Raw genomic sequence first — 16,688 nt, 5'->3', positions numbered from 1 at the left:
GGCAAATGTCCGGATCCCAATTTTATGATCTATGAAGTTCTGTATGTTTGGTAGGGGTGTAGATTTTAATGATTAATTAAATGGGTTTGCTAATTTTGAAAATCACTTAATATAGACCTTTCTAGTCTTTCATTTACCATCAATTAATAAAATTGTGCATTTATAACAGTAAAAATATTTCTTTTCTGTTGTATCACATGCATAAAACAGCTAAATTATAATAATATTCTAAGGTCTTAGGTTTGTAGCTTTCTATTGTGAAAAATATTTATCACAAAATTATGAAAAATATACCATCAGAAAGGAAATTTAATTCTAAAAATAAATTATGTTGGATACTAAATGGTTAAAACAAGTATTCATAGATTAATTTTGATCTGAGTAACACAGGTATAAATTTTGCATTTTTCTCCAATAACCTGTATGGAGATAGTGTACAGATAATGCTACTGAGTGTATTGGGTATCAATAATCAATACTGTTGTATCTGTATGGAGTAAAGGGTTAACTTGTTTACAGAATTTGTCCAGTTTTTGTTACTGATCGTAAATTATTATTGAAACTGTGGCATTCAATGTGATTCTTTATTCAATTTCTTTAGAATTTTTACTGATAAATGATGGTTGTATACAATAAGCTTGATCTGCATGCCAACCCTGACAGTTTTATACCCATCCAGTAACTGGTAAAGAAAAATCATGCATTTTGTAGGACTCCATAATGCCAAAGCAGTAATTGACAAATTGAATTTCTGTTTGTGTATCTGATAGAAGAAAGCTCTGGGGTACTCTTGAGTACCACTTTGGAGATAATTATTTAATATTTCTGCTGTCTAATCTTTTCATAATTTATTAATACTAAACTGTCTATATTTCAGGACCTGTCCGAGGAATATGTTTTCACTTCCAGCAGCCTCTCTTTGTTTCTGGTGGTGATGATTACAAAATCAAGGTTAGACCTCAAAGAATATGTTCCATATATTTACATTTCATATTAATCAAAAGTGCAGGACAGGAGTTATATTTGCTTTATTCAACTATCATTTATTTTTGATAGTTTGTACAGAAGTGTTTTTGTAGACAGGCTGAAATCTTGAGTGTCATAAAAAACGACCTTAAGTTTTTAAAGGCTATAGCAATCAGAATTGAAACTACCAATTTAGACATTTCTTACATTTTTACTCTTCTTAAAGAGATTTTTTTAATGGTTTACTCTGTAGTAGGAATTTCAAAACTTTGACAGTATGATACAGACTATTTTATACTGTACAGGTATGGAATTGACCTTACGCCAGTGTTGATTGACAGGTTCCAACTGACCAATCAGATAACAGAACTGATAAGCCTTGTTGTTAGCCGCCATTTTGTCCGTCAAACTTAGTGCCGGACTCGCCAGTCAAAGAATATAAATACCACCGAAAAATCGTCCAAAATGGTAAAAAGGTGACGTTACGACATCTTACATCAGACACAGGGAAGAGTGTAATACTGGAGCGCTTCCCTTTTCCAAATCCACTCTCAGACCTCGAATATTGTCAGCGATGTATCAGGCTCTGTGGACGTCCTCAAGAATAGTTGATCTTAAAAATCTTATAAGAGTGTTAAAAAGTAAAAAGCAAAGCAATTCGACTTATCACGCATTGTGTTATAACGTTTTAATTTATATTAGTGTAAAATTCTATGAAAATTAACTTTCTTATTTAACAAAAGTGCCTAGTATTCTTTATTCAATAGTAAAAATATTCCATCAGTTACCAGAGTAACTGGTATGTACTGATAAAACACAAGTATTTGATGTTCTATATTATTTGAATGGTAACGTGTAAATATTATGCCTTAATGTACTGGAAACATGATTTATGCATTTTTTAAGGTTTACATCAATCTCCCACTGGTGTATGTTAAGTCATACCCGGGTGATAATACAACAAATAATAAACATGATAAAAAAACTATGATTAATATAAGATTATTTTTAATGAGTCTAATCAACAATTTTCCAGGCGCTCAAAGTTTTGACTTAGCACTCGGTGTGTGCTTTCGTTCTAAATTTCATTTTAATAGACAGCGTAAACTTCGTCTAAAATTCCAGAAAAAAAATAGCATATTTCGTATAAAGAACATGTTCTTAAACAAAAAATTATAGATTCATTCTGTATACTTTATAAAGAAATTTGGTAGGCTCAAGCATTGTTTTAAGCTGCGATGCGCCGGTATATGTCTTGAAATATGAGTATGGACTATATCATCGCCTTGGACTATATCTTATTTATTTATCATTTACACGTTTTAATTCTAATAAGAGAACTTTCTTTACTTATACTTAAAACACATCATGTCTAAGTATTAGACATTAAATGCTATGTATCTGAATAATGTTGAACAATGATATGAGCACTTTAAATGAGTTCCGGTATTTCGAAATCCGACGTTTCTTAAATGACACATGTGACAATTTTTACATGTAAATTTCCTTATTTAATTTATCTAATTATTTTGAAATAGGATTCAGAATCCACAGTCTGATTTCAACCTTAATTAATCATGATTGAAAAATCAATGTTCTAGTCTGCTTAATATAGTCATACCCTACATGATTTCCGGGAGATCGAAATTTGACGTTTCTATAATGAAAAAGAAATGGACAATTAAAAAAAAACCCACAAAATCAGCTATAATGGTTTCAGAGATTTCCGTCTTTTATACGTGTTTTCCGCTCGGCCCCCTGCCTTGCTTAGTTTTCCTCATACTCGGGTGCAGTTCCCGGCTTTTAACAACAACGTATCGTTGTTTTTTGTAGAATTTATGATTCGCGACAGAACATCCACTTATTAACGATTGTGTTTTGTCTTTTCACTTTAGAAATACGTGTGAATTGAGGTAGCGTACGCCGAAATCAACTAGAATGTCCGGCAAAATATTTCTGCCGTCGCCATTTGATTCCTTTGTTTGTCGGGCCTAGAATGAATTGTTCCCCCTGAAAACTGGTAGGCGTGGCTACTGGCTATCTGGCGTAAGGTCAATTACAAGCAGAGAATATGTTTGTTCACACTACTTGGACATCAGGACTATATCCGAACCACAACATTTCACCATGTAAGTTTAAAGTAGTTTCAACATTTGACCCTGTCTCATCGCCTGATCACCTACTGGTGTGAGCTTATGAAATACTTGGGAGGATAAATTGACTGGTTTTTATATGCTTTGTACTTTTAGTTCACTACATGTACAAGGTTGTGATAAGTATATTATAATTATGTACTGGAGATGAGGAAGTGGTTAAGATTGCTTGTAGACACTTTCCCCTCAATGCTGGTGTGTTTATGAATTTTGTCATATGGGAAACAATTAAGATACTGTGTGGAATGTTGAGTCTGCCAACATTTACTGCTCCTGCTTGAAATAATAATATTAAAACAGTTAATATTTATGAAGCCAGAGACTTGATTAATTAACAACATTGCCTTTGTTTGCTGTTAGGTGTTTCTAAGAATAAAAATATAATATTTCCATACTGCAGCAGAATCTGTGTTTTTCTTTACTGTAACTCACTAAGAGAGTCGGTGTTTTGCTTGTAATGTAGGAGTATCCATGTTTTTCTTGTATTGTAGGAGTATCCATGGATCCTGAGTTCCTCTGATGATTAGACTATACGTATTTGGAACTGGCAGTCGAGAAACTGTATCTGGTAAGCTTTCATGGTTGTGATTGCACAGTGTGGCTTTCTCATTATTCTATTGTATATATACGAAATATTTGCTTGTTTCAGTGTAAGATCAAAACATATTTCACTGAGTGAACACTATAATGCAATATTTTCACGAATGGTTTCACAAGTGAAATATATTTTCATCTTTAAATACACGTAAATCAAACATCCTATTCATTTCATGTTTTGATAAAATTTACCCATTTGAAGATATATTTCACTCTTATATTTCCATAATGCACTGAAAAAAACAGTTATAAATGTTTATATTTGGAAAAGGCGATGTACTTTATATCTGTTAAAAAATAGTTTAAAAAAAAATTGCCTGCAGCGGAAAGCTGTTTAACTTTACTGGTTGAAAGATTATGAATTGTGGAAGTCTTGCTCTTTTCTTAACTTAAAGTTGTGGAATAAAAGCTGTCTATACGTTTGATTTGGCATTTGTAAAAATGGTAATGAGATTGTTGTGGTTTCCTCTGGTCTGTGCAGAATTTCTGCTTCCGCTTAGCATTTTCACACCTGTAACTGTTCATCTTGTTTCAGTGTGCTAGCTGGTCACAGTCATTTTGTGATGTGTGCACAGTTCCACCCCTCGGAAGACCTGATTCTATCTGCGTCACTTGACCAGACTGTCTGAGTCTGGGACATCTCGGGACTGAGAAAGAAAAATGTTTTGCCAGGTATGTGTTAATTCATCATATGTCATCAAGCAGGCATATATTTTGCGGATTTGATGGTTCACTTTGATTATAGTCCTTCTTTTTTTCTCCTGTGAAGTACTGTAGTTTAAATCGAGTTTCACTGAACATTGGTTCTAGGGGAAATGAACTGCATGCTCATATGCCATTATGTTATCAAAAGATAGTTCTTAAGCAAAAAATTAAAATGCCTCAAAATGTGGGCCATATAAAATTGGACCTATTTTCATGTTTAATATTCTGACATGTAAATTCATGTACTCCAGGAATGGAATTACATGTTGTTGATAAAAATATCTATACCTATTTGAAAAATTACTGTAATGTACATATTTTCCCTTGATTCAGTTCATTGATTTTGATCTATCTGTAAAAAATGCTTCAATTTCTTACTTTAACTGTCATCATTTGTTACATTCTAAATTTTTAATGGGTTCAAATGCTGATTTAATTATTACCTACACTATCTTATTTTTTTCTCAAAACTTCATTTTCTAACTGCTCTTTCTTATTTTCATCTTATTATCTAAACTTAGAATTCTGTGCTTCAATTTTGCAAGAGTTTCAGCAAGACATTGAAATGTAAGATAGTAAAACTGGTCTTTTCTCTCTGAAATTCCTTGTGTTCATTGCAGCACCATGTATTTTTTTTCTAACTTCGGATAGAATATTGCACGCATGGACAGCTAAGCACAGTCTGAGGGCTGAGCGCAAAACTGTTGTAAATACATATAAATTAAAAAACAAGATACATGTACAATAGTTTCACCCTCAGCCTTCCAGCTGTGTTGTAGTCAAAGCTTTGTAAATGTAGAAAAAGATTGTTTGCATTAATGACTTCCTAGCCGTTTCTAGTATGCTGAAGCTCTTGCAGAGGGCTGTTGACCTTGACCTTGCTGTCAAGACTTGTGCTTTATTGAGAGATGTTGTTTTGGTATTTCAGAACAGTCACAGAGTGAGTAAATTCTCCCTGTATAAGCATGGCAATATTGATATGTCAGTTCCCCACCACTTCATGTTTTAGGAAGTGTAATATTTCAGTGACCACTGGTGTTACAAATTTTTGGATAAATGATTAATGAAATTTGGTGTTTTTGTTGCTAAAATTATTGTAATAATTTGAAAAGCATGTTGTATGAAACGTTGCCTCGGTAGGATTCTTTTGCCCAAGGCTGATTAATTAAAGTTAACACTACATTGAACCTTTGACTGTTAAATTGACTTTGTTGTATTTTGGTGACGATGTACAAAAGGGTAATAAAAAAGAGTCTGATCAAAAAAATAAAAGTCATAAAAATTTCTAAATGAAAAATGTATAGATCCTTTAATCCCAGCTAGTTTGTAGTGAAAACTGAAAAAAGCTTATCAAATATGCAGCCAGTGCTGGAATGAAAAACTTCATTTGCACCTTTTACACTCATAATTTACGAAAGTAAAATTTCGTGGCTTAGTACTCGGTTATTAATTTTGTGTATTTCTATTCTCGTTGACAGTGGAGAGTTTACATTAAACACAAAAGATCTTGCTAATGTTAGAGATTTAATGTGTACGAGTTTTGTACATGTTATAGGACATTATAGTTGATACAGGAGTTTCAGTGCCTGTAAAGCACATTTTTTCTGAGACATTTCAAAATTTGTTCAACCATGATCCCCCTCTTTCCATTGTGTGGAGGGAAGTATCTTTTATGAAACTGAGAAAGGAAACTGTTTTGGTTTGGAACCAAGAAAATAGTCCAAACAGTTAGATTAACAATTTGTATATCTGAAAATCTGATTAATGAACAGTTTACAAAAAAACATCATCAAAATCTAGAAAGAACATGCCTTAATCTGTTAAATCTTGTTTTATTTTACTTTTTATTTGTTTCTTTTAATGATTTATATCTAAAACAGTTCCATATTGCATGCATACTGATAAAATTGATATGATAGTCTTATTAATAAAGAAAATCGATCAAGTTGTTCTGCTGTTTTTGAAAATGAAAATGGAATATAAATATATGTCACATGTATATTCATGATTATATAAAGTTTAGCACAAAAGAGGTTGTGAATAGGCAGTTCATATGAACATATTTTTTGTCATTGCCGGTATTTCACCTTGGCAAATGAGAAAGAAATCATGAATATGTTGGCAGTAATTATAAATATTTGTGTATGGCTAGATACTTTGACTTTAAGGAAGTTAGATACATTCTGTTGTAAAATGGTCGTAGTTGAAAGACTGGTTGTGGAAAATGGTATAATGGTGAACTGTTAAAAATTTGGTGTTGGAGACACAGAATCTAAATGTTGTGGTGATTATTATTATACCAGATTTATATTATTATACCAGATTTATATAGCGCCCTTTTCATGATAAACACGTTCAAAGGCGCTTTACAGCAACTGCAGCCACACAGGGCGCGAAATCATCCTCTACTAGTACAGACACAGAGCGATCTGACCAGAGGGACAGAGTGAGACAAAGCCCCCACAGAGAGATCAGAAATCAGATACAGGCTTGTCCGGCTAACTTAGCCTAGCTCGTTGCGAATAGACAGCCTGGTTCTTTAATGTGCCCAGTGTATAGCACTGATACACGCAAGGATTGCCTGGGTTCCTGACCAGTACACCTCTAGCTGGGTGGGAAACACTGAAAAGCGTTTCTGAAAATTCCCGAGTAGCTGCCGGGGATCAAACCCCCGACCTCAGGATTGGAAGGCCAGTGTGCAAACCACTGAGCTATCCGTCCATGATTACATACATTCACATAGTAAAGTCTGCATATATGTTAATTGTGATAACTTGATCTATGCTAAACAAAGACAAGTTGTCATTTCTGAAAACTGTGAGCAGGTCAGTAAAAAAAGAGAGCACATTTTACAGCCTTCGCTGCACTGACAGAATGTTCTTGTCAAAATTTTACAGTAATTTCGAAACATAACACTGTCTAGATTTTCGTTTATAGTCTTCTATACTGTACTTGTCTTCTGCTACAAATCTTAATTTGTTAGAATGATTTTGCTATATGTTTCTATTTTGTACCAGGTAGCTCATTTTAAATCCTGAAAGACTGTTTCATAAATGAAAAATCCATTTCATTTTAGAATATCCGTCATAACCAGTAACTAATCGATAAAATTAAAAACTAAAGTTTCTTATGAAATTTGAGAAATATAGAAATGCTCGAAAATGTTCATCTGTCTTTTGGTAAACATTTACAAGTTAGGCCTAAAAAAAAAAATTCTTTGTTTCCGGTAACATGCTCAAAAAAATTAGGGTAGGTAGGTCGGATATTTTTGTTTTTTTGGAAATTTTTTTTGTTAAGGGAGACTTTTCGGAAATTATTTTTTTGTCAAAAAATGATTACAAGTAAGGGGGTTATGCCTTTAGAGCATCAGTAAGTTGATTTCTACCAACAATGGCCATGTTTAAAGCATAAAAAGTGCAGTTTTGCATCTTTTTGTTAAAAAGTTGAAAAAAATGTTCTCCAAGGCCATAAAAACATTTAGGGTCGGGCCAGAAATTTAGGGTAGGTCGGGATACCGGAAACAAACAATTTTTTTTTTACGCCTTAATTAAAAACACAAAGTTAAATGCCTATCAAGAGTTAAAAAGGCACCATATGCTTCTAAATTAAATGTGTGGTTCTAAATGAAATGTGTGAAGACAATTTTAAACAATTTTGACAGATTATAGACAGGTGGGTCATGTTATTATAGGAAGACAGATTAGGAAAAGGTGGAAAATGTAACATTTGTGTATTTTAGGAAGACAGATTAGGAAAAGGTGGAAAATGTAACATTTGTGTATTTTAGTCTTTAAACTTTGGAGAAAATAAACATATCAGTGTAGAGAAGGCACCGGTTGCAAAAAAATGGGGGAAAAGGCATCATATATTAAGAATTTAGGTGAGAATAAGATATCAGATGTATTAGTTGAAAAAAAGACACACACCCTGTTTCTGTAATAGAAACTGGTGCAGCTGTACAAGCAGCTGTGGGTGGGGAGCTGTAACAATACCCAAGGACTTTGGGGATGACATCAGTTGAACTAGACTAGCTCCTTGACTATGATATATCTTTTTACATTTTTATGATTGAACTAGTGAACTGAGCCAGTCTATATCCTATGTCCAATATCACAGTCAAATTTTCAGGTAGTAACTTTAATATCAGTGACAATCCCTTTTTAGCTCACCTGTCACAAAGTGACAAGGTGAGCTTTTGTGATCACGCAGCGTCCGTCGTCCGTCAGTCCGTAAACCTTTGCTTGTGACCACTCTAGAGGTCACATTTTTCATGGGGTCTTTATGAAAATTGGTCAGAATGTTCACCTTGATGATATCTAGGTCAAGTTCGAAACTGGGTCACGTGCGGTCAATAACTAGGCCAGTAGGTTTAAAAATAGAAAAACCTATTGACCTCTCTAGAGGCCATAGATTTCAAAAGATCTTCATAAAAATTGGTCAGAATGTTCATCTTGATGATATCTAGGTCAAGTTCGAAACTGGGTCACAGGCCTTCAAAAACTAGGTCAGTAGGTCAAATAATAGAAAAACCTTGTGACCTCTCTAAAGGCCATATTTTTCATGGGATCTGTATGAAAGTTGGTCTGAATGTTCATCTTGATGATATCTAGGTCAAGTTCGAAACTGGGTCATGTGCGGTCAAAACCTAGGTCAGTAGGTCTAAAAATAGAAAAACCTTGTGACCTCTCTAGAGGCCATATATTTCACAAGATCGTCATGAAAATTGGTCAGAATGTTCACCTTGATGATATCTAGGTCAAGTTTGAAACTGGGTCACGTGCCTTCAAACACTAGGTCAAATAATAGAAAAACCTTGTGACCTCTCTAAAGGTCATATTTTTCATGGGATCTGTATGAAAGTTGGTCTGAGTGTTCATCTTGATGATATCTAGGTCAAGTTCGAAACTGGGTTATGTGCGGTCAAAAACTAGGTCAGTAGGTCTACAAATAGAAAAACCTTGTGACCTCTCTAGAGGCCATATATTTCACAAGATCTTCATGAAAATTGGTCAAAATGTTCACCTTGATGATTTCTAGGTCAAGTTCGAAACTGGTTCAAGTGCCTTCAAAAATTAGGTCAGTAGGTCAAAAAATAGAAAAACCTTGTGACCTCTCTAAAGGCCATATTTTTCATGGGATCTGTATGAAAGTTGGTCTGAATGTTTATCTCCTTGATGATATCTAGATCAATTTTGAAACTGGGTCATGTGCGGTCAAAAACTAGGTCAGTAGGTCTAAAAATAGAAAAACCTTGTTACCTCTCTAGAGGCCATATATTTCAAAAGATCGTCATGAAAATTGGTCAGAATGTTCACCTTGATGATATCTAGGTCAGTTCGAAACTGGGTCACGTGCCTTCTAAAACTAGGTCAAATAATAGAAAAAGCTTGTGACCTCTCTAAAGGCCATATTTTTCATTGGATCTGTATGAAAGTTGGTATGAATGTTCATCTTGATGATATCTAGGTCAGTTCGAAACTGGGTCACGTGCCTTCTAAAACTAGGTCAAATAATAGAAAAACCTTGTGACCTCTCTAAAGGCCATATTTTTCATTGGATCTGTATGAAAGTTGGTACGAATGTTCATCTTGATAATATCAAGGTCAAGTTCGAAACTGGGTCACGTGCGGTCAAAAACTAGGTCAGTAGGTCTAAAAATAGAAAAACCTTGTGACCTCTCTAGAGGCCATACTTGTGAATGGATCTTCATAAAATTTGGTCAGAATGTTCATCTTGATGATATCTAGGTCAAGTTCGAAAGTGGGTAACGTGTCTTCAAAAAGTAGGTCAGTAGGTCAAATAATGAAAAAACCTTGTGACCTCTCTAGAGGTGATATTTTTCATGGGATCTGTATTAAAGTTGGTCTGAATGTTTATCTTGATGATATATAGGTCAGGTTTGAAACTGGGTCATGTGCGGTCAAAAACTAGGTCAGTAAGTCTAAAAATAGAAAAACCTTGTTACCTCTCTAGAGGCCATATATTTCAAAAGATCGTCATGAAAATTGGTCAGAATGTTCACCTTGATGATATCTAGGTCAGTTCAAAACTGGGTCATGTGCCTTCTAAAACTAGGTCAAATAATAGAAAAAGCTTGTGACCTCTCTAAAGGCCATATTTTTCATTGGATCTGTATGAAAGTTGGTATGAATGTTCATCTTGATGATATCTAGGTCAGTTCGAAACTGGGTCACGTGCCTTCTAAAACTAGGTCAAATAATAGAAAAACCTTATGACCTCTCTAAAGGCCATATTTTTCATGGGATCTGTATGAAAGTTGGTACGAATGTTCATCTTGATAATATCAAGGTCAAGTTCGAAACTGGGTCACGTGCGGTCAAAAACTAGCTTAGTTGGTCTAAAAATAGAAAAACCTTGTGACCTCTCTAGAGGCCATACTTGTGAATGGATCTTCATAAAATTTGGTCAGAATGTTCATCTTGATGATATCTAGGTCAAGTTCGAAAGTGGGTAACGTGTCTTCAAAAATTAGGTCAGTAGGTCAAATAATGAAAAAACCTTGTGACCTCTCTAGAGGTGATATTTTTCATGGGATCTGTATTAAAGTTGGTCTGAATGTTTATCTTGATGATATATAGGTCAGGTTTGAAACTGGGTCATGTGCGGTCAAAAACTAGGTCAGTAGGTCTAAAAATAGAAAAACCTTGTTACCTCTCTAGAGGCCATATATTTCAAAAGATCATCATGAAAATTGGTCAGAATGTTCACCTTGATGATATCTAGGTCAGTTCGAAACTGGGTCACATGAGCTCAAAAACTAGGTCAAATAATAGAAAAAGCTTGTGACCTCTCTAAAGGCCATATTTTTCATTGGATCTGTATGAAAGTTGGTATGAATGTTCATCTTGATGATATCTAGGTCAGTTCGAAACTGGGTCACGTGCCTTCTAAAACTAGGTCAAATAATAGAAAAACCTTGTGACCTCTCTAAAGGCCATATTTTTCATTGGATCTGTATGAAAGTTGGTACGAATGTTCATCTTGATAATATCAAGGTCAAGTTAGAAACTGGGTCACGTTCGGTCAAAAACTAGCTCAGTAGGTCTAAAAATAGAAAAACCTTGTGACCTCTCTAGAGGCCATATTTGTGAATGGATCTTCATAAAATTTGGTCAGAATGTTCATCTTGATGATATCTAGGTCAAGTTCGAAAGTGGGTAATGTGTCTTCAAAAAGTAGGTCAGTAGGTCAAATAATGAAAAAACCTTGTGACCTCTCTAGAGGTCATATTTTTCATGGGATCTGTATTAAAGTTGGTCTGAATGTTTATCTTGATGATATATAGGTCAAGTTTGAAACTGGGTCAACTGCGATCAAAAACTAGGTCAGTAGGTCTTAAAATAGAAAAACCTTGTTACCTCTCTAGAGGCCATACCCTTGAATGGATCTTCATGAAAATTGGTCAGAATGTTCACATTGATGATATTTAGGTCAAGTTTGAAACTGGATCACGTGTCATCAAAAACTAGGTCAGTAGGTCAGATAATAAAAAAACCTTGTGACCTTTCTAGAGGCCATACTTTTCATGGGATCTGTATGAAACTTGGTCTGAATGTTCATCTTGATGATATCTAGGTCAGGTTTGAAACTGGGTCAACTGCGGTCCAAAACTAAGTCAGTAGGTCTAAAATTAGAAAAATCGTTTGACCTCTCTAGAGGCCATATTTTTCAGTGGATCTTCATGAAAATTGGTCAGAATTTTTATCTTGATGATATCTAGGTCAAGTTCAAAACTGGGTCACATGAGCTCAAAAACTAGGTCACTATGTCAAATAATAGAAAAAAACGACGTCATACTCAAAACTGGGTCATGTGGGAACAGGTGAGCGATTCAGGACCATCAAGGTCCTCTTGTATTTATAAATGAGCAAGCAATAACCATTTCAGAAATGAAAACAATTATATTCTCTCACTCAAATGAAATAGTTTATAGTATTACACACAAAATTCACAAAGAAAATGTAAAATGATAGCCTTTTATCAGACTCTGTTATACATGCAATATTCACCCAGTACTACATTTGTAAATTGTTGACACATATTTATCATGGAAGTCCCAACAGTCTCTCCAGTATGTTCCAGACCTTGAGTAATCGTAATTAGTAATCATAATAAACTGTAATTGATTACAGTTGTTCAAGTATTCACATGTAATCAGTAATCAGATACAATTTGTCAGTGATATCATAACTGTTCTTCCAATATGTTCATGAAAAAAGCACTTCTCTGACACCCAGGCAGATTGACAACAAAGGAGCTGTGCCATGGGAAATCTAACATAGTGGCTTTGTGACCAGCATGGATCCAGAACAGCCTGCGCATCCACGCAGTCTGGTCAGGATCCATGCTGTTCGCTAACAGTTTCTCTAATTACTATAGGCTTTGAAAGTGAACAGCATGGATCCTGACCAGACTGCGCGGATGCACAGGCTGGTCTGGATCCATGCTGGTCGCAAATCCATTATGTTGGTTTTCTCATGGCACGGCTCAAATGTTTTATTTCATCATTAAAGCTCGATCAATTTCTGTGTTTACTCTTGTTCTAATTTCTGCTAACTTGACTTCTAAATGTAATATCAGTTTTCCTGCAACATAGTGTGTCCATCACTTGCTGTCTGAACCTTGTTCCACTGAGAAAATACAGGATAAAGTTCACAGCATGGTTTGTGTAGTACAGGAGGTTAAATATAGCCCAGATAATCTCTTGTGTCTCCGTCATGCCATTTTCCGCGTCAATCCATACTGACTGCCCAAGAAGAAAAATGATAACCGGTGATGTACAGATGAAAAAGACAAGGTTTACAAAAAGCAACGAAACTGTGATCTGTTTTGATTGAGCATCTGCCCTGTTGATAGTTTGTTGGTTACCGGTGCGTCTCGTCTCCTCTGGTGCTACACGTTTTCGGCTGGTTGTAAGCTTTCTCACAATGATGATTCCACCGACGAGGAAAGTTGTCTCTGGAATGACAGTGATAAGTATGATGATCATTATTTGAAATGCACCACTGTAAAACTTCCCATAACTTGGATTTTTAAACCAGCACGCTTTTATCAGATGTGAAGACACCCCAGTACCTTCTTCTGAGAAGGTGGCATTTTCTACAAGTTGTGTAGAACAGTTTGATGTTTTTTTCAAATTGAACATGCTACAGTTTCTGTTGATGTCAGAATCCTGCCTGTTTGATGTTGTTTCTTTAAGGTTTGTAATCAGATTTTCATTTACTGCGAGTGTCTCCGTGTCATTGTTTGCGTTTGTGTTTCCATTTGACCTGTTTGGTATTTCTTTGTAAAACAATTCAAAGCCATACAGAACATGACCATAGAATAATGTCAAAGCAATAGCAATAGTGCCGGAGATAATGACTGCACTTTTAACCGTGCAGAACGTTTTCATCTTATACGGCTTTACTGTGCTGATTACTCGCTCAATGGTCAGTACAACAAGAATGCTAATAGAGAGAGCGCTGTCGAAGTACACAAGAAACCAGTGAAACTTGCAAATTCCGTTGCTGAAATGACGAACATCTATTCCGAACATGTAAATTAGCCACCATCTTGGTAGGGAAATTGTCATCACTAACAGATCAGCGATTGCTAACACTGTGAGGAACACTGTTGTTGATGATTTCTTTTGATTCTTTTTTGAAAGTACGATTATCGTAATAACATTTCCCACAATTCCTACGCAAAAGACAATCGGCATTCCAATGATCCATATCAACCTCGGGATTTGGGAACCGCTTTGCTGCCCGCTATCCATTTTAGTCGCAGTATTTCTCTGTCAGCTTTTCACACAATTAGCATTTGTTTTTCTCTATATCCAACAAGCATCTTTTGCTGGTGCATTGATCTCCTGTACACAAACCTCACTGAAATGGTCAAATTAAGTCTTTCTAGCTCTGTAACTATATAGACATTGCAGCTATGCAGACATGGACATTTCCAGTTGTTGTTTATGATAAATTTTATCTAACTCCTCCCTCTATTGTTATTCTAGTCATATGATTGTCAAGTGCTTACAAGTGGCATCACAAACAAAATGCACATAGTCTGTTGTGTAAACTAGGTCAATCATATTTGACAGTCCCGATTGGACAGCCTGTTTATGTAAACATTAATGATTGACAGTTTTGGATCTGTCAGTTGCAGCTATGCAGACATTGCAACAGTACATCTTTGCAGATTTTGCATTGTAAGTAAAATATGATATTAAATAATGAAAATATTCCTTAGTGAAATCCCAACGTCATACTTTAAACTCGAGAGTGAAATTAAACCTTAGTTACATTTTCCAGTAGATAATAGGAAATGGAATTTTTAATCAGGTTTTAAATATGGCTTCATTTGGTGGTGCTGGATTTCACAAGATGATGTGTACCTTTCTGTTTTGTCTAAGGGTAGTTTGATCATGTGTTCATAATGAAATTCTCACAGGTGTTATTTTTGTCCCATATGGACCAAGTTGTTTGAAACTTTAACACTCAGGCAATTAAGTTAACAGTCGATTAACTTTTAGGTTATATTGCATCATTTTAGAATACTGTACATGTATGAGTTAAGGAATATGAGCACTGAAAACACTATGCAGTAAAATCAAAACATAATACTAGTGTTTCTCACAAAGATTGATATTTTGAAACAGAATTTAATATATGATTACCCTTACAGAAGCAAGCCTCTGTGGCGTACATGCTGCGTATTTGCTGTGTATATGCCGCGAACACAGTAGTATGCCAGAGGAGTACATTTATCATACACCGCATGCCGCGTAGTATTTCGAAGAGTACACAGCATGTACGCAGGAGGTCACTAGTACACTTCAAGTACGCAGCACAGACTCTGAAAATTTAAGGAGTACACTGCATGTACGCAGGAGGGACTTGTACAAGAAAATAGTACACTGCATGTACACCGCAGATACTTTGAAATTTGTGCAGTACACTTCATATACACGGGAAAGACTTGTACAATTTCTTTTGGCATTTATACTTAAGTTGTTTTTTTTATAAGTTAAAGTCTGAAGAAAACTTCATATACGCGGGAGGGACTTGTTCATTTTCTTTTGGTGTTTATACTTTGAATTTTTTTTAGGTAAAAGTCTGAAGTACACTTCCTGCAGGAAGGATTTGTACATTTTTTTTTTTTTTTGGGAAGCAAGAACTTGATTTCCGAGTAACTTTTATCTTAATAGCATAGAATAGTTCAGATTACCGGTATTCTGAACAATGAAAATTTGCCAAACTATTTTCAATGTTCATTTGTGAAGCTTACATCTCAGTGATTTCTGAGCTGTACCTTGCATGCAGTGTAAAAATATATTCTTTTTCATTTTGAATTAATCCTGGAGCTTTCTAACTTGGATAATTGAAAAGCCTTATTTGAACTTCGTTGCATTACATTTTGTAATACATGAAATAATTACCAAGATAATGCCTCAACAGCGCCCGAATGAGAAGAATTAATAGCTCTCACTGTTATTTGAATACTCTTAAGCAAAACACCATTCTATCATGTTTTATAAAGGCTTTAATGTTCATTATGTTAACTCATTATGGCCTCACCAAATTAAAAAGTTGTTCATCGGATTTGCTGCTCGTATATTTTCAGAACGTTTTTGGCTAACTGCGCTCGCCCCATTGGAAAAAATCAATCCAAAATTTTTTGGGGCGCTACTTTTTACGGACGTAAAGGTGTATAAATGCTTATATAATTCCAGTCCTAGATTGTTCTCAGATGGATTTTAATCAAAATAAATACATACTACACACACATCGTCTATAATAAATCATAACACTTATATTTAGTTGCATTAAAGTTGTTTCCGCTTGATGCAGTTACGCCATTTTCTTCAAATGTTTATCAAATTACATGCTACAAAAATTGATTTATTTCATTGAAAAGTGGATGAAGAAAAGCATACTAATTTATTTGATAACATCAATCTACATTATTTTGGTAAGGGTAAATAATTATTGATGCATGTCACTTATCTTTTTTCTGTTTTTTTCTGTCCAAATGATCAGCATTTGCATACGAAAGTTGGTGGGGTAAGGAATTTAAATTATCAGAGCAGTTTCGCCACAAGAGTACACAGCATGTATGCAGCAGGAGTACACAGCATGTACGCCGCAGGACTAGGGCCAGGAGTACACAGCATGTACGCTGCAGGAGTACACAGCATGTACGCCGCAGGAGTACACAGCATGTACGCCGCAGGGGTAGTACACCGCAGGCTCATTTGCATGT

General features: G+C 35.1%; 1 protein-coding gene across 1 annotated transcript in view; it reads left to right on the top strand.

The window, feature by feature from the left end:
• Window positions 1-16,688, top strand: part of LOC123558262 (coatomer subunit alpha-like) — a 67,180-nt gene that overhangs the window by 22,479 nt on the left and 28,013 nt on the right. The window contains 4 exon segments of the mRNA XM_053544489.1: window positions 2,992-3,095; window positions 3,611-3,687; window positions 4,252-4,388; window positions 5,350-5,361. Of these exon segments, the coding sequence (XP_053400464.1) occupies window positions 2,992-3,095; window positions 3,611-3,687; window positions 4,252-4,388; window positions 5,350-5,361 (330 nt within the window).

The sequence above is a fragment of the Mercenaria mercenaria genome, chromosome 5 (assembly GCF_021730395.1).
Source record: "Mercenaria mercenaria strain notata chromosome 5, MADL_Memer_1, whole genome shotgun sequence".
Lineage (NCBI taxonomy): Eukaryota > Metazoa > Mollusca > Bivalvia > Venerida > Veneridae > Mercenaria > Mercenaria mercenaria.
The sequence above is the reverse complement of the archived record's forward strand: the minus strand, read 5'-3'. Positions and strand labels throughout refer to the sequence as shown.